At 35.3% G+C, this 25,457-nt stretch overlaps 1 protein-coding gene across 1 annotated transcript in view; it reads left to right on the top strand.

The window, feature by feature from the left end:
- The window catches only part of LOC100375372 (membrane-bound transcription factor site-1 protease), a 49,672-nt gene extending 26,248 nt beyond the window's left edge, over positions 1 to 23,424 (top strand). The window contains exons 19-23 of the mRNA XM_085500298.1: positions 10,174 to 10,298; positions 10,770 to 10,985; positions 18,362 to 18,484; positions 19,011 to 19,140; positions 19,851 to 23,424. Of these exons, the coding sequence (XP_085356424.1) occupies positions 10,174 to 10,298; positions 10,770 to 10,985; positions 18,362 to 18,484; positions 19,011 to 19,140; positions 19,851 to 20,163 (907 nt within the window). The 3' untranslated portion in view covers positions 20,164 to 23,424. The remainder of the gene's footprint in view (positions 1 to 10,173; positions 10,299 to 10,769; positions 10,986 to 18,361; positions 18,485 to 19,010; positions 19,141 to 19,850) is intronic.
- Positions 23,425 to 25,457: the final 2,033 nt, after the last annotated feature.

Genomic DNA, 25,457 nt, shown 5'->3' with positions numbered 1-25,457 from the left:
CGTGCGTGCGTGCGTGCGTGTGTGCGTGCGTGCGTGCGTGTGTGTGTGTGTGTGTAGTAACAACGTTGTGACGACTTCAATTTAACTTTACACTGACTTGTAACTACAGGACCTACATTTTGACTACCCTCACAATTTTCATAATTTACATGTATATTATTATTTAATCAAATTTAAGTCAAGTTTGCGAAGCTTAGTTTCAGTAAAGGGAAATAGTATGGTTCAATTTATATTAATGTTAATATATTAATATAAATAATATAGTTTATTTCTTTGCTATGAAATACATGTAAAGGTTTGTGTTTGTATAAATGAATATTTTAGATCACTTACCGTTCAATTCCATATCCACAATGTTTTCTTGCTCACAAGTTGACCTTCTATTGTTTCCTGATAACCTGATAGGTCAAGAAGGCCATTAACCAATCAGAATACTGCTACCAACAATTTTCAAATATTAGCAATTGCATAATTAGGGTTTCGAGCCCTATGCTTTGCTTATTATTATTATTTTTCCACTGTTTTTTGTAACCACTGTAACTTGAAAAATAATGCTGCGATTGATTTGCTATTTTACATGCTGATAAAGGGCCATGAGTTGTGGTTCATACCCCAAAACCAGCTATGTAGGTCACATGACCGGGCCACCATCTTAGGTAGAACACAAACCGGAAGTGCTCAATTCCTCCACTTTCTGATGGTCTAGGAACTTCCTTTTTTTTTGTGCGGCATCATTGGCTCATGTCTAGAAAGTATCAGCAATAACATCTTTAGCAATCATGTGATCTTGGCCGCCATATTGGATTTTCTGAAAATTGACAAAAAACTTTAAAAATCTTTTTCTTAAAAATGGCTCATTCATGTGATTAGAAATTTGCTATGGCCATAGCTCTACAAAGTTACTGAAGCAGATTTTTGAAAAATGGCTTCTTTTGGTAGCCATCTTGGATTTAGTAAAAAGTGAAAGTAAGCTATAACTCAGCTATAACTCATGAACAATTTGCCAGATTGACACCAAAGTTGGCATACAACATCCCTTCAATAAGATGATTATGGGTTTATAAAAATATTTCCCATGATTCAAGTGGTTTTGGCAGCCATGTTGAATTTATCCCAAAAATGCAAAAAACCTCAAAAAATTATCTTCTTAAAAACTGCTTGCTTGTTTGACAATCAATTTAAGCATATAGTATTTCTGTTGATAGCTCTACAAAGTTACTGAAGTAGATTTTTAAAAAATGGCTTCCTTTGGCAGCCATCTTGTATTTAGTAAAAAGTGAAATTACGCCATAATTCATGAAGTTTGCCAGATTGAAACCAAAGTTGGCATACAACATCTATTCAATAAGGTAATTATGTATTCATGAAAATATTTACCATGATTCAAGTGGTTTTGGCGGCCATCTTGAATTTCTCAACAACGAAAAACGCAAAAAACCTCATGAACTATTTGCCTGATACAAAATTCGGTATGTGGAATTCTTTCATTACGTTTATTATATTCCTGTGAAATCAAATCCATATATTGTGTAGTTTGTCTGCCATCTTGCATTCTAGACATGAAACGTTCGTCAAATAATCACATCGAGCAAGTGCAATTTGCCATGAGGCCACGCAGGCTCGAAACTTGTCATCGCTGCTATGCAGCTATATTTATTTTTGAAATTGCAGTATAATCTGTGGCATTGAATTCGCTGTACAACTCAGTACTGAAATTGTTTAACGGATTTCATAATGATATTAAAGAGATGAAATTAAAGAGTTTTAAAATTTTATTTAATACATTGTGAAATTAGTTTTAATAATTAGTTTTAAATATGAATAAGGAATTAATACAGACTGAATTATTAGAGATTTTTAGTCCTCGTTCAGGCGCAGCCTGAAAAGAGGACTACCAATTCAGGTTATGTCCATAATTCCGTCTCCAACATTTTCTCAGAAATTCTACAGCAGATATCAGTGAAACTTGGCAGGTTGATGAACATGTCCCCTCCGAGTATGCACGTAATTTTTTTTCCAGATCTGAAAATCCCAAGTGGGTCTTTTTCACGATTTTATCAAAAATTGCCTCTCCCGGCAACATTGACAAAACGTCTGCGCATGCTCAGAATAAATTAATTACTGTAAAATACTTTATTTTTGCTTGCAACATTTTTTTGCTATTTTCGCTGAAGGAATGTTTCAGTTAAAATAAAATCCAGCGAATATACCCTTTTCTTATATTTTACAGTCAACTTGTCAAAAATCAATGAAAATAAATTCAATACAAAACACCCAGAAAAAGTCTTTTCAGCGAATGATAATTCCAGCTGAAATAAAATATTTTACAGTAGATTAGATTTGTGAGTAAGGCTGCTGTTATTACGGCACGTGATTTCTCCATTGCGTGCAATTTATTATAGTACTGTTTATACATGTATTCTGTTTGGCTCAGTGGTCTCATTCACTCGTTACTAGAAGAACTAGTAACTTTATTTGATTTCAAGAACTTCAAGAAGGCGGCATAAGAGACGTGTTTGCAAAGGTAAGTTTTCCAGTTTATTGGGGTACGATTGGTGTACATTTCGTGACGTACGGACGTGAATATTATGATTGCCAGCTTTATATTCTTGTGAAAAACCAAAAAAAGCAAACAATTGTCTCTAATCTACGAAACTAGTTTGTGAATTGTATACCCTGTCAAATTATTGTACACGAACGATTAATTCACGAGGACATAGTTTTCAAGTACCGGTAAATCGTTTTCCGGTCTTTTGCTTGTGTAGCGATTTCCAAAATATTCACAACTCGGGGGGGGGGGGATTTCCCTGTGTCGATCAATTTATTCATTATATAATAGCAGGTTGCCTATGATTATATTCGTATTTTTTATGTTGTGAGCATTGAACTGTTAGTTGCAATGAAGATTTTGGCGATCTTGTGCGATTCAACATGGCGGATGTACAGTGACAACACGTGTATGGACGGTCGGTCGAGCAGTCTGCAACGGACCACAGTCTGTGAACGGACCGTGAAATCGCCCGTTTTTTCGGCAGTTTTTTTTTTTAATGTTTTGGATATTTCATTCACTCCTGATGCCTAAAAGAGTCTAATTTATATTTTACCGTAGTCATTGACACCTATTCAAGAGTATCATGTTTATTGTGAATAGCGTGAATGGGTAAGCTTCGTTTCGACAATGGGCTGTTATTTCTGTGAACAATGTTAAATTATTCTTTGAATGCTCAGTTTATTTTTTTGAAAACAACTAATTTTTCGATTTAAAAAAAATCATGCCGTTTTCCCCGTCAAAATCAAAGCATAAAGATCTTGCTAAACATCATCGTCCGCCTGCACGGTGTTGTTCCGTTCGGACATTCCTCCCTCTACAACACCGTGCGGTAATTCTATTCATAACCGTGTATGTCACGTGGTTGCGCGATAGAAAGTTTACCGACCAATAGAAAGCTTTGTTACAATGACTGCCAGAAAGCGCCTCGACATCTAAGCCAACACAGCTACCACTGTGTGTAGCCCTGAGTACAGTCCTGTAGGTTGGCCTCCTTCCGTTGATCATTCGGCCCCCAAATTATCAACGGAAGGAGGCCAACCTACAGGACTGTACTCAGGGCTACCACTGTGTGCAGCGACATTTATTCTCGGGTCGGGCATTTTCACCGCCTGGCAACCATCATGGTGAAAACAAAGGGTGTGCTTAAACCGAAGAACGAGGAATATATATGTTATGATTAAACAGTATGGACGATGAGTGCATGTAAATGTATTAAACTGTTATGATTAAACAGTATGAATATTCTGTCTTCGTTCTTTGTTTTTCGTTCTTCGGTTTAAACACACCCGACAACAAATTTTCAGAAAACGGTATTTTGGGATGGTTGTTGACACCCCCCTGAACAGTGTAACAAGATTACCCCTACATATGCAACATATTTAAATTTGGTTGTTTAGGATGTCTTCAAAGTTTGTGCTGTTTTCTCGATTTTAGCTATTTTCACCGGCTTTTCGACCGGTGTTTCACAGCAGCTCACCCGGCAGCTCGCGCAGAGCCCATATAAATACAAGGTAGAGTGGTGCGCGTCTTAAATAGCAACGTTGAACGTCTCGTGAATTAGTTCCGCCCCGAAGATTATGATAGCTTGGCCAAGCGCGTTGAAGAAAGAAGCAATATGATTGGCTGTTGGTAAACTGATTCTAAACTGTGAGGGCATTGTCACATACACGTAGTCCTAATGAAATACTTCAAGGTGATAGTGGAGTGCTTCGCCGGAACATTCACCTTGAAAATTCAAGATGGCTAAACATCGGTGAATCCCCTGTTGCGTTCACTACGAGGTCACTGAGCCGTCATTAACATATTTAAATGACCACGTGTACTGAAATAACATGGCGGATATCGCATCGCATCGCATTTACATTCGACCGAAATCATTTGTTTACGATGAAACTAAGTTGAATATTACTTCCAATTCATAAAAATTCAACGAATTATTTTTTTGTGCGTATTATAATCATTACTGAATAATAATAAACAATTGCAATACTTCGAAAACAAGTAAGTTATTCACTTGCGAAACACAGAATGACCAGATTGTGCTACCGTGATCATTTGCTACCGGTACTAACAACTAAGCAATGTATTCGTGTTTGTATTTATTCGAAACTTCTTTTAGAAAATACTTTACTTTTCGTAAACTTTACTGAATTTTTGGGGGGATTCAATTCCAACATTTCGCGATGCCAAACCAAAGGCCTTTCACTCTTTGAGTGTGACACCTAAACCAGAAGTTTTATGGTGTATAAACTGGCACTAAATGAAAAAGCCGTTGAACCTTATTCAAATTTATAAGTACATGTTATTATGTATTTAATTATGAAAACTGACTAAATTAAATGTGATCTTATTTTTAATTTGAACAGAATTATGATTTATATTGGTAATGACGTTTTCATCCAATATTAATAGTGCAATTGTTAAAATGCCTACCTACACATTTATTGTTTTTGTTTCTGTTGCCCTGAAATAGACATTTGTAAAAAAAAAAATTTAAAAATCATGCTTGATTCAAATTCAAAAAAAAAAGATGTAGCCATGTAGCCCCTTCCTGTTATCTGTTTCCAACTTCTTCCAGAGTAAAACTGGTGAAGCCATGTAATTGCCATACAATCATAAACTGTGGGAAAACTTGTATGTTATTGAAAATCTTTATTTTGTTGTCTGTGAATTAATATAATATTTGAAATGGTGTAATGGTGCAAAATATTCTCAAGCAATTGGTTTTCTGGTGGCACTACACTGTGCATTTATGCATGATCTCAGCTTACTAAGTGATGATGGTGGTTGAAATGGAAAACTGAATACAAAAATCCAGTAACATCTCAAACGAATTTCCGTCTGCTGTGAATGCATGTTTCGTTACATCAAATAAATAACCCAATTTTATTGAATGTATCCAAAAACATGGTACCAATGATCTGAAATTTCAGGAGTGCTCGCTGAAGGTTTATCAATCTTGCTTATTGTCTTGTTCTTTACCAATCCTGCATTTCAGTTACTAGAATTTATACTAAAAAAAAATAGTTTCTGTTTTTCTTCTAATAATTCGGCCACTCTCAAAAACAAATATTTTTCCATGGTCGAAATGCAAGAAGAATACAAAACTACTGTGATTGCTTAGCGATACCTGTAGGGCCATTGTCAATTAGTTCGCCTGATCAACACAGCGTTATACATAGGGCTGATATTGAATCACGGAGAGTAAAATCTTGTGATACTAATCTCTAGAACCGCTCAGATTGGTACATACCGGTATGTCTTATGAACCCACATGTGTATATCTTTAACAATACTCATTTTAAACTTTTTTTTTTTTACAGTGGTGCTGTGAACTGCTTCAATTTTGCAAGGCAATTTTTTCTGGGTTCCTACAACATGGAGTGTCAGGGACTTTATTGAAATTTCATAGAATCTTGAATATATCTAGAAGTGAAAATTAAATGGTTTACAGTATTTTATACCCATTAATAATGATGAAATGCAATAATATCACTGCACTAAAAAGACTTCAAACAATTATTGTTACTTCTCCATTGAAGGTTATGAGCAGACCAACCTTTACTGGCTTCCTTAATTATTACATGTACTTGCTCTGAAAACATAGCTTTTACAATTGTTTAAATTAACAGATGTTGTTCTATGTACAATGAATACATTTTAAATAATAAACCTTACTGTATTAATAAAAAATTGTATTTGACAACATGAGAATGATTCTGATGCCCAGTGGTGATGTTGAAACAAACCCAGGTCCTGGTAATATACTAAGACCTGATTAACAAAGAAGTCATGTACATCAAGGTTCACTCAGATTTATGAATGCAGTTTCTTGAGCAAGTATACATGTATGACAAATAGTTTTGTTGCACTTGTGTACTCTGAGATTCTGAACATGGGTCAGTGGAAGTTTTTAGTTGTCAGTACAAAACTAGATTATGGGAAATCACTTTATGATGAGTTGTACCCACATAGAGTACATATTCATTCACCTGTTTGCAGATGTTCCTTGTACTACTTTATAATCAAATAACGAGGACTGTGACATTTCATGTCTTGTTTACAATATATCTTACTTTTGTCTGTTTTAAAACCCTCAAGTCTTCTTCCCATTATTCTGAGAAATGGTATTGGCCTTTAATACTGTGTCATAAAGATTTTTTCATATACTGTAAAATACTTTATTTTAGCTGAAGTTAATTTTCGCTGAAAGGACTTAGGTGTTCTGTTTATTTACACTGTTTTTTGACAAGTTTAATGTGAAATATAGGTAAAAAGATATATTCGCAGGATTTTATTTTCACAGAATTATTCTTTCTCTTGACATTTACAGCACACACGCACATATATATGTATATATATTATATTTTCAGCCCTGAGCATATAATGTATATCATATATTATTCATATCTCGTGAGTTATATTTTCTGAGAAATATGAATGGATCGTAAAAACACATCTTGGCTGCCTTTCTTGTACTGGCAACTGATAGTATTGAAATCCTTGACCTGCATATTCTAGATGGTGTACTTCATATTTCTGATCTGCTTCACTAAATTATTAGTGATCGTTCGGACGAAGTACGAAAACAGGGACTTATATTTCATAATCCTTTGGACTGATTCTGTTCATTCTTTGCATGTGCCTAGTACTTTGGACATATGCACATGCAGTGGTTTAATGATTCGATTCAAAATGGCCGACTGGCAGCCATCTTGTTTTTTGAAAATGTTGTATTTCGGACATGCTTTGTCAGTTTTCATTCAAACTTGGTACATAGATTATACATGTTAGGATACATGTACATGTCTTCCAACTGTTCGTCCGTCAGTTCAGAGTCATATTTCAGAATCCTTTGGACCGATTCCGTTCAGTTTTGCATGTGCCTAGTACTTTATTTGGGACATATGCACATGCAGTGGTTTAGCGATACAATTCAAAATGGCCAACTGGCACCATCTTGTTTTTTGAAAATGTTGTATTTCGGACATGCTTTGTCAGTTTTCATTCAAACTTGGTACATAGATTATACATGTTAGGATACATGTACATGTCCTCCAACCGTCTGTCCAGAGTCATATTTCAGAATCCTTTAGACCGATTCCGTTCAGTTTTTGCATTTGCCTAGTACTTTATGTGGGACATATGCACATGCAGTGGTTTAGCGATACAATTAAAAATGGCCGACTGGCAGCCATCTTGTTTTTTGAAAATGTTGTATTTCGGACATGCTTTGTCAGTTTTCATTCAAACTTGGTACATAGATTATACATGTTAGGATACATGTACATGTCCTCCAACCGTCCGTCAGTCCATCCAGAATCATATTTCAGAATCCTTTGGATCGATTCCGTTCAGTTTTTGCGTGTGCCTAGTACTTATGTGGGACATATGCACATGCAGTCGTTTAGCGATACAATTCAAAATGGCCGACTGGCAGCCATATTGTTTTTTGAAAATGTAATATTTTGGACATTGTCAGTTTTCATTCAAACTCGGTACATAGATTATACATGTTAGGATACATGTCTATGACAATTTCTTTCGCAATTGGATCAAAGATGGCCGACTGGCAGGCATCTTGTTTGTTTTTTTATAAGTGGTACCTTGGACATGCTTTGTCAGTTTTCATTCAAATTTGGCACATACTTTATACATGTTAGGATACATGTCCATGACAGTTTGTTTCAAAATCAGATCAAAGATGGCTGAATAATGGCTATTTTTGGCCATATTACTATATCTCTGTCACCCATGTATCATTTTTATTCCTCGTTCGGATGAAGTCCGAAAACAGGAACTATTAATTTGGGTTCGTTCCATCCATCCTTCAATCCATACGTACGTACGTACGTCCGTGGCTATGTCTCGGACACCCCTTGACAGATTACATTCAAACTTTACATGAAGACAATACATATGTCTTACATATGCACGTCAAGGTGCCCATTCTCTTGAATGCAATGAACATTTTTCTTTAAATTTTGTACAAAGATAGTATACCAACATTATTTTTGTGATTCCATTCAATATGGCTGACCGACACCAAAATTTCCTGTAAAAGCATTAAATCGTCATTTTTTACATGTCCGGAACTGTTTTTCAGAGATGACTAGGCCAATTTAGATCAAAGTTGATATGTTGATCATATTGTGTTCTAGGTGCACGTCATACTTTTTCCATGATGCAAACAAATATGGCCGCCATTTTGTTTTTCATAATACCCATGCTACTTTCTCTTACATGCAATAAACATTTCTGTTTAAATTTTGTACGAAAGTAGTATGCCAAGAGATACATCTGCACCAACATTATTTTTGTGATTCAATTCAATATAGCTGGCTGACAGCCAATTTTTATGTAAAAGCACTATAAATGTCATTTTTACATGTCCAGAGCTGTTTCTCAGAGATGACTAGGCCAATTTGGATCAAAGTTGGTATGATGATCATACATATTGGGTTATAGTTGCATGTCATATTTTTTCTGTGATTCAAACTAGTATGGCTGACTGGTGGCCATTTTGTTTTTCTTGATACCCATGCCTACTTTCCCATGAATGCAATGAACATTTCTGTTTAAATTTTGTACAAAGACAGTATACCAATAGATACATCAACTTGTACATTATGTTTGTAATTTGATTCAATATGACTGCCAAATGTGTACTATTACGAATCTCCCACTTCATCTTTATTTAATATACAGCTACAAAACTCCCCAGTGGTTAATATTTTATATTTTACGAATGCATAAACTGTAAGAGCCAAAACACAACTTTTTACTTCGCCTGTATACATAGATGCAAAATAGAGGGAGAAATTGTCATCTTTGCTGTCAATATTGTACGTCTCTGCTCAACTTGATTTGTGCAAGTCTCATATGCATAATTTATAGATGTTGTTTGCAAAATGTTATTAAAATTATTAACCAGCTAAATTTGAATGGATACCATAAATAGGTTTTGTAAACTTTAAGATGATTTATTAGATTTTTTGCTGAAATGCTTTATTGCTTTATTACCATGCATGAGTTGATTGATCCACACAATCTGTTCTTGATATGTATTAAGTTGAATTATTTTATTAATAGCAAACATTCATTATTTGTCATGGGATGTATTCAATAATATTTTCCATATGCTGTTCAGGAAGTTCATTGTTACGCATCAAATGCATATCAAGTTGTATAAATTGTTTTTTTGTACAGAGTGTAATTATTACCTGGGTTTTAGTGATATCAGTGATATCTAAATGTGTTAAAATAAATATTTAGATATATTCTTCAGTTGTAAGATAACCTACTAGTAATTCATGCTATTTTCTAAAAAAAAGGCAAAGCAAACATTTAGTATTAAATATAGAAGAAAACGCTCATAAATTCAGTATTTTAATACAATGCATTTTTATTGCACGATGGCCATTGCTGACTATTTGTGTTGAAGCCTTGCTTTCGCATTGATGGAATGTTACATCAGCAAATTTTATGGATCGTATTGTTGCAAGGGACCCAAAATCGAGGCTTGGAGCTCCGATTAATTAGAAATGGTCTTCGCCTGATAAAATCAGATTGGGAGTTTGGTTACGGCGAAGGTACAAATTTTGTCTTTGTTTGATTTGTAGGCAATGGTGGATGCCTGATACTGGTGGTGCTAATGTTCCAGCTTTGAATGACTTGCTGTCTCCATTTAGTATGGCATTTAGTAATCAGGTCTATGAAGGCGATTTCACTTTAGGCGGTCATGAAAGTAAGTTCACGCCCAGCTTATCTTATCTTGATTTTAATCTATATCCCTGAATGAATTATCACAACGTTTGAATCAGAACTGTCACCTGACATTACTCAATTCCATGTTACTTCTGGTCATTTGAGTTGATGCTTTCTCGCATTCTTTTTGAAGAATGTCTATGTCCTCTCGAACATTGAACTCAAACATCTTGTTACAGTTGTATTCACTGTTATAGAAGTCTGTTCTGATAATCACATACTATTATGTGTCAAGTATTACTCATGGTTTGTGGCTATTTAGGCACTCTTATATTATACTGTAATTTTCCAATAATGAAAAATGGATTTCAACCACATAATTTGGCTGCGAAATATTGTTTTTCATCTCCTAGTGAATGATTCCATAAATTATATTACACTCTACTGCTGTTCCCTTATATTTGTCGTGATGACTATTTAGCATGTGATTTCTATTAATATTTTTTATTAGTGTATTATGCCTCTGGGGGCAGTATAGCCAAATTCCCAGCAGAAGGAGTTCTTGTGAGGCAAACATTGAAAGATCAAGGGCATGAAGTACTGAAAGGTGAAACTGTGACTGCAGAAGATGTTCCTATTTTAGGACTACATCAAGTGGCCGATACCAGTGGTAGAATGGTTCTCTACGGGGATTCCAACTGCCTTGATAGTAGTCATTTGCAAAAAGGTAAGTTTCAGTGGCGACTTAGTTCATCATGAAGCAATGTAGAAATGCTGGTAGTCTATTCCTGTAAACTAAAATGTATTTTCTCTATGTATGTATATATATATATTATGTTTAATATGCTTTCAATAAATTCATGTTGCTATTTACGAAAATACACATTCATGTTCCAAAAATATATAGGTTATATATAGGTATTAGCCCCCAGATTTATTTATAGGTTTGATGTATGTTAGACAAACACAGCTATGTTTATTTGTTAATAAAATGTCCTTAAATTTCTGCTAACAAGCCTGAAGTTTCCAATTAAATAACTGCTAAATGCGAAATTTGTTGCGTATTCATTACTCATTGCCAGTGAAAAACAGAATTGGATTTATATTCCCAAGGTAGAATGTACCAGAAACTTCCATTTTGGTTTTGGTTCAATCACTATGAGTAGTTGTTGCATGTCACTATGATTTGTAAACTTGACTCAGGATGGTCAACTGGTGGCCGTTACCAATGCTGTGTGAACTGATTCATTAAAATGGCTTTTAATAATTAGGTCATAGTACACCAGTGAGCATGTATTAGAGGACACCCTCATTCAGATAGAGTGTGTCCTGTATTTCACCTCAGACAACTAATTAACAGACTGGCAACGCCTATTGTTTAAGGTGTTAATCGGCTTAATTCTAAATGCTATGTGTGCCACACTCACTTGTATTGACATAGACACGTCAAAGTTTACCGAACATTGAATATTCGGCACATTTCAGAAATTGTGTATTTCTTCATAAAACAGATCCGGCCATTTTTAAAACGTTCAGGATATTTTGACCTTTGCAGCTGTGTAAGATTTTAAAGAATCAACTTAAATTTAGGAGACTTACAAGTAACTGAATGTCTTAATATATATTTGAAATATATAATGAGCAACTTTAAAACAATATTTTTTGCTGTTGCGGATTTTGCGTAAGGTTCCCACCATTTTTTCGGGAAGGGCATATCGCAGGGTTTCGAGCGATCATCCCACTTTGAGTGTTAAAAGTTTTGTTTTTGTCTTCAAGGTTGCTGATACATGGGATAGCTGGTGTCATATACATGATATCTCTCAGCGTATCAGCGTAATCCGTTTAATTTGTGATAGAAATTTTTAGACGTTTTGGATGAAGTCTAAAATCAGGCAGTACCGTATTAAATTGTTTTTTGTCTGGAGTCATTTTTCGAGCATGCTTTGACTGATCACATTCAAATTTAACACAATGACCATATATGATAACTTACATATTGTACCTAGGTTTTTGTTACGATTTGATGATAAATGGCTGACTGGTGGCCATTTTGGCCCACAAATTTGCTAAATGTAATTACTTACACATTTTACGGCCGTTTTGTCTAAACAGTTTATAAAAGTGTTGGCAACTGTTTCTTGAAGAATCATGATCATGCATATTTGGTTACTGGTGAGATTCAAACAAAAATGGCCAACTGTTTTTGTTCATACCAAGTCATCACTAATATATCACCTGATTCATTTCAAAGTTTGTTTACAAGTACTATACTCATAATAGTGATATCATAGGTTGACTTGTAGCACATGTAATGAACACTAATAAAACTACCGATAAAACATATGGACTGTGCATTGTCAATACTTGTTGTTTCACTTCCTCTGAAACTCCTTCTACTGTTTGCACATCATTTAATCTGTCCAGACTTTTTATTCTATTAGTGCAAACAATACTCTGTGACTAGAAGCTTTAGTGTTGCTTATCTACAGTTCTGTTTATGTGGCATTTTGTATTGAAACTGACTGCAAATCTGCCAATTCTGTAACTTGCAGGAAATAACAGCAAATACCATTTTTCTGTTTTGCTTGAAAGTCTGGTTCCCATTTATAATTATGAAAACAAAAGCCAGTACTTACTACTATTTAATCTTATCTATTGCTTTGTTTATATATATAAATATCATATTTTGGGTCACTGTCCATAAAGTGCAAATAAAAATCATAAAGTTAAAAAAAAGTACAATCAAAGTTTCAAATTTGAAATATTTATAGAATAACAAGTTGTAGGTCTAATGAAACACAAAGATAAATCTGTTTAACCTACCAGTAAACTAACTGTAAACTGTTGTCTTGATGATCTCACAGCATATTTTGGTGGGTTTTGAATCAGATCTATTAATATAAAGCTTTATCAGTGTTTCAATTAAGTTAGGATCTAAATAAATTATAACTGAAACATGCTAATGAAATGCATCTTCAGTAAAAAAAAAGATGGCTGAAGAATAATAAGAATATACTGGTGATGATATCAGACTTGATAGTTTGTTCTGCTTCCCAGGGTTCTCTGAATACTCTTAAGGTAGCGAGAAGGGAAATTTTCACTTTTTTCTTGATTTTTCAAAAATTGATAAAACGGTTACTTTAGACCTTGATACATCACCCCAGGTTTACAAAAGATCGAAATTACGAAATAACGTTGCTCAAATTAGTGTTTTAAAACACTAGCAGAAAAGACTACAACTGCCGTTTCGTGGATATTTGCATAGTGTTTATCTTTGGAAGGAATTAAATGATAACATCTTATCTGTATACTCTGTTGTTGACGATTCTGATATAACGGGTGATAAGCTTCCAGTTGCAAACAATGCGTGTTTATCTAACGTCCATTGTCACCATTATTGTCAGTCGAGACTTCGTCGGAGAAACATGGTCATACAGTACTCATTTCGCCCAACCTTCCGCTTTTACATCGACCGCTTATCGCTTAATTTCCGACCACGCGGTCTTGTCCGACCGGAAACCGACCGCATTTTAATCGCGTTTTTTTTTTCGCTCGCTCGCTCATTGAAAACATTGACCGCTCGCCCAAACACTGAAAACTGGCACATGGGTGGTCGAAATGGTGGTTTTGATAGTAAAGTGTGAACATACAACTAGTATTAACTATTATTACATTCTGAACGACACTTCAAATCTAATAGCTGTATTACACTTGTATCGTGAAAGCAACTGAACTGGGACTTCTTGTTACGTGTTTTGGGTGCTTGTTCTAGATGTAATATTTTTATTTTTATTTTAATGAGACAGTTACGTAAAAAAAGCCTAGGTAACTCCTTTTGACAGAGCAGAGAAACGAGGAAATGTTAGTGATTAATTCCAAAAATAACGATATCGAATCCACATCGGTCCACGTCTGGTAAAATTTGACATTCAATTTTTAAAATTAAGTCACGATCATTGAATGAGCTCGGTCTATACCGTATACGTACCGCAAAAGTGTTCCCACACAAAATATTTTCGACTAAAAACGGCCACATGCCCTGAAAAAATCGAACAGAGCTTGACATGTATGAATAATTTATTGGGCTTAAATGAAAAACGTGTCAAATTTAGTTATAGCCATAACTATTTGGTGGCCAGTCGATGAACAATTCAAAGTCCTTCAGGGCTGAAAATCATCGATGCTACTCTGGTTTACTTTATTTCACAACTTGCAGAGAAAACTGATTCGCGTGAGCTCTAATGTATCTTAGCCTAGTATTTTCTTTTTGAACTAAGGTCAAATTCCATCAGTTTGTCAAAATATATGTTTTTCAGCGAATAATTTTGAAGCCTGTCACAGCACAAACAACTATGTGAATCGACGCCGGTGATTGGATTGTACGACGACCCTTCAATTAGCGTCAAATATGTTTTGTTACAACATCATTGATTGGCTGAGAGTCACCTGATCGGAGCACGAACTGGGTCACAGAACCATATTTGTCCGTATTATCAACAGGACTTTGCAAAATAACCACACCCACATTTTCAATCATTTTTAGCGCAGAAGTTGCCAACAAATGTAAAAAAAATTGTGAATTTCATGGATTCGAATAAAATAAAGCAAGCGATTGATAAGGATGATTATTAATATTTTCCCCGATGCTCTTCGAATTTTTATTTTTTTTATTTCAAGGTAAGAAATGGCTAGCTGAAGTTGCATCGTCTTCAATGCGGTTGTTTCACCGCGAACAACTCTAGCTCTGTTTTGGGCATGGTTTAGTTTTGCGATGTAAAATAAAATATATATTAAAATAATAATACTTGATTAATTATTTGGGGTTTCAGCCCACAAATTACGGACTTGCTGCAGTTTATGCAGCTCTCTTGGTCGTGGTAAACGTTGCGGGGCGACCAGAGAGCTGCAGTTCCCTTCCCTAAAGAAATGCACAGATTTTTAAATATGCCAGTTATGTATCATTAAAATTGTGATTGTAATAAAATTACCTCGACTTGCAGGAAAAAATAGACAAATATGTTCTCACAAATATATCTGTTACTGATTACAGCAAGCTTTAAGCAAATTTGCCCGTGTAAATGAGACTATTTTACGTTAAAACTGTGCCGAAGTGAAACCTCCGACTGAACGCCGCCATTTTGAAGCCGACCTCTATCACGTGACTTGGCTCTTTTAGTGACGAGTGTAATCACGTGACTACAGCAGACGGCCATCGGCGCCTGTCTGGGACAGCGCTTCATGTGACGAAACATCGGCAGACGGCTTTTTATAATTTTAATTTCATTTCACCATTAAGTGACTCATCTTTTTTTGAAAAAATCAAATAAAGTACATGTATTATTAAAAATATTTTTTTCAAGCAGTTTTATTTATATATTGTGAAAAATCTAAAAATAATCTTGTAACTTGCCAAAGAGTGTTACAAGTGACTGGAGCAGACAGCAGACAGCATGGAATTCACATAGGACAAAATTGTTGAGTCTTTTGACCAGAATCTGAAAGATATTTTTAAATTTGACCTAAAAGCTCAACAAGTAGAAGGTACTACTTGTATTTTAAATAATATACACACATTGGCCATATTACCAACAGGGTATGGCAAAAGTATGATGTATATTTTACCACCAATGCTCCTCAATATTATGCGGAAAGAGACAACAAGCCAACGGGGTAATGGGTTTCAGCTTTAGAACATTCACTAATGCATTGTCAACAGTTTCCGAGGTTTTAAGTCTAGATGCAATGGATTGCCTGCGATACCCTTTAACTTTCTTCTGGAACTCATCTCCACAATGAATGCAAGAACCTGCCATTCTCAATTTTCAGTTAAAATGTCAACTGCGCATGTTTCGTCATTGTCATGTGATCAGGTCACATGACAGAGGTTATCTTGAAATCCGTCGTTCAATCGATTAAATTACGTTCGGTCTAATTATACACAGAAATATATACTTTTCAAGAAGAAATATTCCTTCATTTTCGGTCAGTAGATACCTAAGATGTTTGTGTTTGCAAGGATAACTTTTATTCGTTTTAAATTTCATTGAAATCGTTCGATAACATCAAAAATAGCGTGCGCCCCGGGATCCCGGGGCGGCGAACTGTGCGGTTCTCAATGGACGCGATCTGCAGCTCTATGGCCGCAACGTAATATCAAAATAGCTTAAGCGGCCAATAAGAGCTGCTAAACTGCAGCAAATTACGGACATGGTCTCCATGAATTACGGTCAATGTTTGTCTTCTCTCGGCTGATTGTCACGGTGTTGATCGACGCCCTTCCTAAACTCAGTATGGAGAAACCAACGGGGATCGACATTCCAAACAAACAATCGAAATTATCAACGAAAGACGAGATTTTTCTAGATATTTACAAACATACTGTCATGACAAACATATGTAAAATTAACAAATACACAAAGAGGTGTAATATTAGGTTTTATTTTAGGCTTAGAAATATTTTCTTTCACTCAGCCCATGCATGTAACTGCCATTTAGCTTTACGGTCCTTCAGCATCGGGGGAAAACAACAATAATTATACAAAACACATTGCGAAGACTCAACAATCAGGAAAGAAACCCCAGACAACCCTGTCGTACTTGTGTTGAAATACATTTTGTATTTCACGTCAGAATATTGTTTAAAATAAAATATTCAGTCCAAGCCAAATCGAGGTCAAAGGGTCAGGTTGCGTGCATATAATTATATATAGTTAAAACAAAAAGTATTTGAACTTTTGTCAGCTGTTCAACATCTATAAAAACCAGAAAGACAATTATAAGACAATGTGAACCTCGGAAATTATTCTGTTAGTCCGAATTTTAAATGCGCGCGAGCGAGCAGGTGGGCGGTGATATTTCGGGGTTTGCGCGGTCGAAAATAAAGCGGAAATTGTCCGGTCGAATTCAACAAGCGGTTGCAAAAGCGAGAGAAAAAGGTGATTGGAAAGCGAAAGCGGGCGGGAGGTTGTGCGAAAGGAGTACTGTAACTTTGCACAACTTTCTTTTAAATCGTTTTATTTGCCAAGTCAATATTCTATTTTACTAATACATTTTTTTTCTAACGCAATGGCGAAGAAAAGAAAGAAAGTGCTGACAGACGTGGCAAAGAAAAATCTGCCACTCAGTGTCGCACTCTGACACAGCAATTTTTTTTCAAACATCGGCCATTTTGTTTCACCATGAAAACCGTTTTATTAGATGTCTTATCTGAGACACTTGAAGGATTAGCTTGTTTGTAAACTGTCAGCGTGTACAGTGGGACAGTAATGTTTGTCAGAGGATTATCCCTCGTTGTTCGTTTGCATAACAATGGAAAACCCGAATGTTCCTGGAGTACGGACTCAAATGCCAGCAGTTTTCTTCATTTTTCACGCTCGAGCTTGAAATTATTCATTATCTGACACTCTTTATGAGTTCTATGATATCAGTGGTTAATATGTTTGGCCATTTTTAGTGTATATTTATAATAATGCAGCAAATCTACAGTGTTTTATTAACCAAAACTGTTTTTCGCGTTTTTCTCGAGTTGAAGTTTTGATCGAGAACGACTCATTGGGACCGCCGCCAAATCAAGTGCGTTCGGACTAGGACATTCATACTCGCAGTTATCGTTCAAAAGATAATGCTGGTGCGAAATATGTCTGGGTTTTTAAAGAAAATGCTTTGTCACAGAATAATAGTCTGTTAAAGGTGCCAAGTATGAAATAATTTGGGGACAAAAAAACAAACCTGCATAGAAATCGGAATAATAGGTCTTTTGATTATCGGAGACGCATTTCAATGGACTTGATTACGGACAATGCATAACTTAAATTTCACCAGGAAATTCCGCAGTGTGCTCTCGCAATCGCGTACTTAGTCATTTTTACAAGGTTCGCCATTTTTGATGTCACGTGATAATTATGTAAACAATGTCTGTCCAGTTTGTGCGAACTTGCACCTCTATACTTAGTCTTTTGATATATATAACCTAAATTACTGTTCTGAACGAGACAACAGACAGAGAATGTTTTATTTAAAAACGTCACAAAACCTTCTCGCTACCTTAAAGACCAAGAAGTCTCTAACAATTTGCTATTACTATGTTTAAATTGTTCTTTTTAGACTGTTTCTGGTTCCTGGAGGCATTGCTACAGTACACTGCCTATGGCAACATGGCCCCCATGTTCACAGAACAATTCAGTATACCATTACCTACAGATGTTGAACTACCGGAGAGGATGGAAGGTAAAATAAAATAATATCTCTGAATTCATAAGAGTCCATATTGCATAAAACATTCAGACCTTTTCAATAAAAATCAGTTCATGGTCAGCAACTATCAGTGAAATTGTTGTTGACTAATTCAATTATTGTATACAGATGTTGAACTACCGGAGAGGATGGAAGGTAAAACAAAATAATATCTCTGAATTCATAAGAGTCCATATTACATAAAACATTCAGACCTTTTCAATAAAAATCAGTTTGTGATCAGCAACTATCAGTGAAATTGTTGTTGACTAATTCAATTATTGTATACAGATGTTGAACTACCGGAGAGGATGGAAGGTAAAACAAAATAATATCTCTGAATTCATAAGAGTCCATATTACATAAAACATTCAGACCTTTTCAATAAAAATCAGTTTGTGGTCAGCAACTATCAGTGAAATTGTTGTTGACTAATTGTATACAAATTTTAAATTCATAATCAGATTTTTATGTGCTCAAACGTGACCTAACATTTATTATTGTTGTCTTTGTATTTTAGGCAACCATTTGTACCGCTACTCCAAAATACTGGAAACTCATGGTCTTGGTACACCACAAGCAAGACCACTTCCAGCATGTCCACATTTAGCTTGGGCTAAAGGAGAACCCCTCAATATTTCAGCTCCAACGTAAGTGATTTAATAAATATTCACACAGTGGTTTGATCATATTAGATGCATCTATGTTGTTTGTTTTCAGCATGGCTGTAATCAGGGAATTCAATGTATAACCAATGTTAACTACTATAGAATACTTTATTTTAGCTGGAATTAATTTTCGCGGAAAGGGCTTTTTTGTGTTTTGTATGGAATTTATTTTCACTGATTTTTGACTTAAGTTGAATGTAAAATATAGGAAAAAGGGTATATTCGCTGGATTTTATTTTCACTGAATCATTCCTGCAGCGAAAATATTGAAAATTTATTCCAAGCGAAAATAAAGTATTTTACAGTAGTATGTAAACTAAATCACTGCTTTACATTGTAGTTGCTGTCCTGCTTCATAAGCGTTTAGGATTTTGTACAGTTCATGAGAAATCTTATCATACAAAATGCTGAAATGAAATGTATCCTAAAATACAGTACTTTTACTCCTAAGCTACATAGGCCTTCAGTAACAACAACAATAATAAAAATTGTTTTATTTGGTGATTAGACACCCCAACCTTGTTGCATAGCTGAGTTATATTTCAGGTTTTGTTGCCAAATCAACTGATTTATAAATTTTAATGGAGTTCACAATAATTGTTTTCTGCATATACAAAGTGGAAGGCTGTTAGTATTACCTTTCATTCTTTAGGTCATCCTCACTCACATTCAGCCTCTTCTCTCTTTACCAGCAACCTTTACAAACATCAGAAGTTGTTGTCAATAGCAGAACCCGTTATGCCTGTAGTCGGTCGAAGAGAACCACAAGTCATTCCCCATGCTATCCAGGAAAAACCAGGCTGGGAGGTTGGACCTGGTGGAATAATAACACAACAGCAAGACAATACACACACTTTGCCAGTTATTGCATTCCTTGGAATGGCTGTAGTTCTTATATTTTTTGCACTACAGGTGCATAAAACTAAAACGAAACCAAGGAGGAGGTATCGACCACCTAGGTTGAAAAGAATCCAGCAGTTGGTCGGAAGAATGCCTAATGTGTGATTGAGAACACTGTGAATATTTGTTGTGTTCAAAGATTTGACTTCTGAAGGATAAAGCAAGATGATTTGACTATATGAGTGAACTGGATTAATAATTACTATTTATTTGGGAAAGTGATGCAATTTGGACTTTTCAGTGCTTTATTATGTTTGGATTTGTGACATGTTTTCGCACATGTAATGCTCCTGAACCTGCCCTACGTAAAGAACCTATTAAGGAACAATGTCTTTTCCTGTGGAATATTGTTGTATTGACATGACCATGGTTGCCAGGTTACAGCAGCCATGTTGGAAGTCCACTCTGAAGTTTCAGGAGATGGGCATGCTTACATCACATAACAAAGCTCTATAAAGTTGTGTGAACAGGATGATGTACACTCGATTGTACGACGAACATTGAAAATGTTAAGAATTTAAGAAACATTTTCTTCTTTAGTTTATTATCACAGAGTATGTGAAGATACAAATAGATGTTATATTTTTAGTTCTTTTATACTGTGCTGGCTGTTTTATATCGTTTTGTATTTTTAGGTCTTGTGTTGTTTTAACTCCACACTAAGTACTGGTTTATAACTTTGCTTCAATCAAATTACTTTATCAAGATTGGTCTCACAGAGTACTGGTTGATATGCTAAGGGTGATAAGTATTTTACATAGTCACTTGGTGAAAGTAATATTGACTTCAAATTTAGTTACAGCTTTTAGAGTTTCCTTCTTCCTTTAATTTGAAAACAGACGAAAAAAACTTGTATGTCAGCTGCACAAATCTTCCTAGACTGTCGACAAGTCCTTTTGTTTAACACTGCATAGTTACATAATCCAAATGCTGATGGTGTTTGCAAAATACCACAGTGTTTGGATGTCACAGTTTTACTTATAGGAAAATCTCAGACATAGTGACTCCGGAAATTTATTATTTTGAGACAATAAATGCGCACAGTCAAACCTATGGTTCATTCCTACTAGATACTACCATAAATTTGTACAATTAAATATGTCTTGTAGACAAATTGGGTTTATTTGCCAGGAATGTATCCTGTCTAGACATTATATATGACAGGAAAAGACAAGGTGGCTACATGGACTTAGACCGTAATGCCGTATAAATCTTGTTTATCTTTATATGGTTTGTTATTCAAGTGGGACCCCCTGTTGAATCTGATGTGTTGAATTTATTTTTTCACCAATGTAAATCACAATGGTTAGAATCCTTTAGAAAGACATTCATTTGCAGAGTGGATGATGCCTGCACCCTCTTGTTAATACTACCTCTTGAGTTTGATTACTAAATTGGAATATTCTAGACTATTATACAATTGTTATCCCATCAAGTACTGGTTCTGACATGAAGAAAATTAATAAATTAGAAGTCTTGCAACAAAACTTCAACAACATGCAACCTGTTAACCATTTTACGCCAGTTTTCCCTACAATCTTGTGTTGGAATTGTTAAGGCCTCATTGGTGATGCACATCTCTACCTAAAGGTAATATATCGGCAGGGTTCCTTTCAGAGTGTGATGATGACATTTCTACTTCAGTCTCTTCCGGCTCAATTCCATTGCCAAAGAATTCGGACAAAACAGGACACTGGATCCAATTCTAGTTTTTATGCTGTCTTTTTCCTTGTTGAATTTGTCTACTATGACCCATTATATTCAGCTAGACTCAAGCTCAAGACTGTATCAAAACATTTTCTTGGTGGTGCTGAATCTAAAGGATTATATATTGCCTTCTAGGTAACTAATTGGCATGCCATGAAGGATCTGCCATTGATCACATGTTGGCAGCAGGCTATTGGAAATAACAAAGCATGTTCATTTATTGTTATTCACAGGTTGGGCTTTATCATGGTTGGACAGAGAATTACAAATTTCCCTGACACACCTTGATTCAATTGATGTATAGTACTTACCTGTCATGTTGTGTTTGATTTACCACTGATAGACTCTCCCTACTGATGGAGGTTTATTCAGATATCATCTTACAAAACACTCTTAGACCTGAACAAGATTTTTGTTTGACATATTAAACCCAATTTGTCTATTAGACATGTATTGTACAAATCTACATGTGTATTTATTGGAAGTTATTATTAACAATAAGACAAACAGACATTTATATAAATAAACACATGACTGTATTTGTTATTCCCATAAAAATGTTATTAAATAAAATCTCTGAAACTTGACTAGATCCCCATCATGGTCTTAAAGACACAAAACAGACTTGAGGAAAAATGGGCATTTTGTATGTAGCCTGCCAAGAAGCAGATTTTAACTAAAATATTCTTAAATTATTCTATATTTAAAGTGTGAAGATCAATGCAAAACAGTCGATCATCTTCCATCATTTCAACCTTTGGGCCATTTGACCAAACCAGTGATAAAAAATATGGTCATTACATAGGTGAACTTTATGTAAAAGTCATTTCACATGTTAGATATCCTGGGACAGCCAAAGTTGGTTACTTGGAAGAAGTGGTCTATACATAAGTGATTTTGAAGTTTGACTTAGTGTATTGGTAAAATATGACAACTACCAAAGTATATGAATATGAACACGAACACAGAAGGGACCTGTTCAAGTTGGAATATCTTTGCAAGTGACTGCAGTGTTAATTATTGTAAATTGTGGTCTTTGACCTGCGAATATTGTGACTGCATGCACGCGTCTCCCTTTTGTTTTGTGTGCTACTGTTCTCACCTCACCATTTTGTATTCATACATAGGGGAATATATGTCCAGAATTCATTTCCAATTATTGTCATTGATTGTGAAACTTTTGTTGAATAATATGTAGAAAGATGCCATGTGGCTTTTCCAGTGGAAATGTATTGAACGTAAATAATTCACATTGAATATTCTGAATTTTTACATTTCAGTGATCACATTTTTGAATATAAACCCAGGAGTATTATTTTAATATGTGTAGGTGTCTCATTTTTAATCTTGAGTTTTACGTTACATGCTAGTATTATCTCATCACGGTCAGCTTATTGACTTTAAATTTGATTGGTTGATTGAAAATGACATCAACTATGCCTAGATATGATGCTAGTATTATCTCAGCATAGTTTCTTATTGACTATAGATTTTCTTGGTGGTAGTGTGATAATGGGGAACTGCACTACAAATTCCTTCATAGTTTCAAATCAAATAAACATCCACTTCCATCCTAACCTGGCCAGTGACATCCCACGATGTACGCGATGTTTGCATGAATGCAAATGGTAATGAGAGATAGATTGTCATTTCCACCAACTACTACTGTGATTTGTTTACTACATCACCTACCAGAAAGTCCTTGCAAATAATAAATTCCATTTATTACTTGTTAGGCTTAACTACAGATTACAGCCCCGATCGGAAACTATTAGGGAATATACCCTGTTCACAAAGAACACCTTAGGGTAGCATTCCCTATAGAACAAGCCATGCATGACACAGTCCCTGTTAGTTATCAAATTTAAGATATATAGTTTTGTTTATAGTAATATAGCTGGAATATAACCATGTCAGGAATATGATTTTTTAACATTAAAATGATTGACATTTGTATCTGATCGTCAAACAAGTACTTGTCCATATTGAGAGATATTGCTCTGGAACAGCATTCAAAATCAGTCATTTTGAATACTTGTATATATATATAACATGATGTATAATGAATATATAAAATTTGAATATAATCAGTCAAAGCATTTAAGAGATATGGCTCTAGAAGCCCAATCATTAAAACAAAATGGCTGCCAGTCAGCCATTTTGAATCCAATCTGAAAAATAAAATGATGAGCATCAGGAACCCATAATGTCTAATGTATATACCAAGTTTGATTTTTTAGCACAAAAATGGCCGCTATTCGGCCATCTTGAATCAGAGCGTAAAACAAAATGATGTGCATCCAAGGTCCTATAATGTCTAATGTATATACCAAGTTTGAACAAAATCCATCAGTAAACAGCCGAGAAATGCTTGATTTTGATGATTTTTAGCACAAAAATGGCCGCCATTCGGCCATCTTGAATCAGATTGTGAAACAAATTGACGTGCATGTGTATAATATCATGTATGATGTATGTGTGAAGTTTGATTGTGATTGGTCCAGGTATTTCTAAAATACAGGTCCGCACGCACGCACAGACACAGAGGTCAAAACATAAGTCCCCGTTTTCGGACTGCGTCCGAACGGGGACTAAAAACGGCCTCTTCTAAGGGGTCACCCTCTGGAAGCTCACGCTTGTGAGGCCTGATCCGATCATTTTCTCTTGTTTCCACGACCAACGAGTACAGATATTTTTCAGCTCCGTTGCGACGCATGGACAAGAGTGAAGGTTACAGTTTTATGACTGAGATTATCTAGAAATCTAGTGTTGATGATCGACTCTATACAGTGGTAAAAGCTTACCATTATTAGAGGCCCCCTTTTTTTTACCTGTGTTAGTTGAATCGCCAGCTCAGTTTTTATTCACCCGGATTCAAAATTCTGGCACGGTGAATTTTCTCGTTTTTCGTATTTTTTTCAGACTGCAATATGCCTAAGTCGTAAAAAAGAGGAAGTATGTCCTGACGAAACAGTCGGGACGTAAAACATGCTCATCCTGCCTTAAACAAATGCATGTTTGGGTCCTGCTTATTGCCTTTCATGCTCGGTTGTGTTGCCTCGAGGATCTCGGCGATCGATGGGATCCTAAAACGAAGTTGCATGGGAGGAGGTGGTAAGCTGAAAGCGAGCGATTAAAAGCTGGTAGTCGCGATAAAAGGAAAAATCCCTAGCCTCAAGCTAGCTATGTAATGTCTGATTCAATGAGTGAAAAAAGTTTCTCCCTCTTATTTAATTTTATTTAACACTTTATTTAAAGAGGGTAGGCTAATATACAATAAAGTAATTTTCATTGGGCCCTCTGTAGGGACAAAAAACACAATATACACACTATAGGCTTGAGCCATTTACAACAATTTTTTCACTCAGATAAATTTTGTAAGTTTTCTTTAAAATGCCTAAAGAGGCTGAATTTCTGATATGGAATGGCAAGTTATTCCATAGGGTTACCCCTCTATACTGAAACGACCTCTGACCCATGGATGTTTTCCATTTAGTAATGTGTAAATTATTTTTAAGAGAGGAACGTGTACTATACTTGTGGGTTTGGGAGATAGAACTGAACATTTCACTTATATATAAAGGCGCCAAGCCATTGGTTGCCATATACATTACGATACCTAGAAAATATGAAATTCTGTAATCGATAGGCAAGATACTATGTTTTTTGAACAGTTCAAACAACGATTGGCT

This window comes from Saccoglossus kowalevskii, chromosome 6 (assembly GCF_978046115.1).
Source record: "Saccoglossus kowalevskii chromosome 6, keSacKowa6.1, whole genome shotgun sequence".
NCBI lineage: Eukaryota > Metazoa > Hemichordata > Enteropneusta > Harrimaniidae > Saccoglossus > Saccoglossus kowalevskii.
Note: the sequence above shows the minus strand (reverse complement) of the source record. Positions and strands in the feature narration are given on the sequence as shown.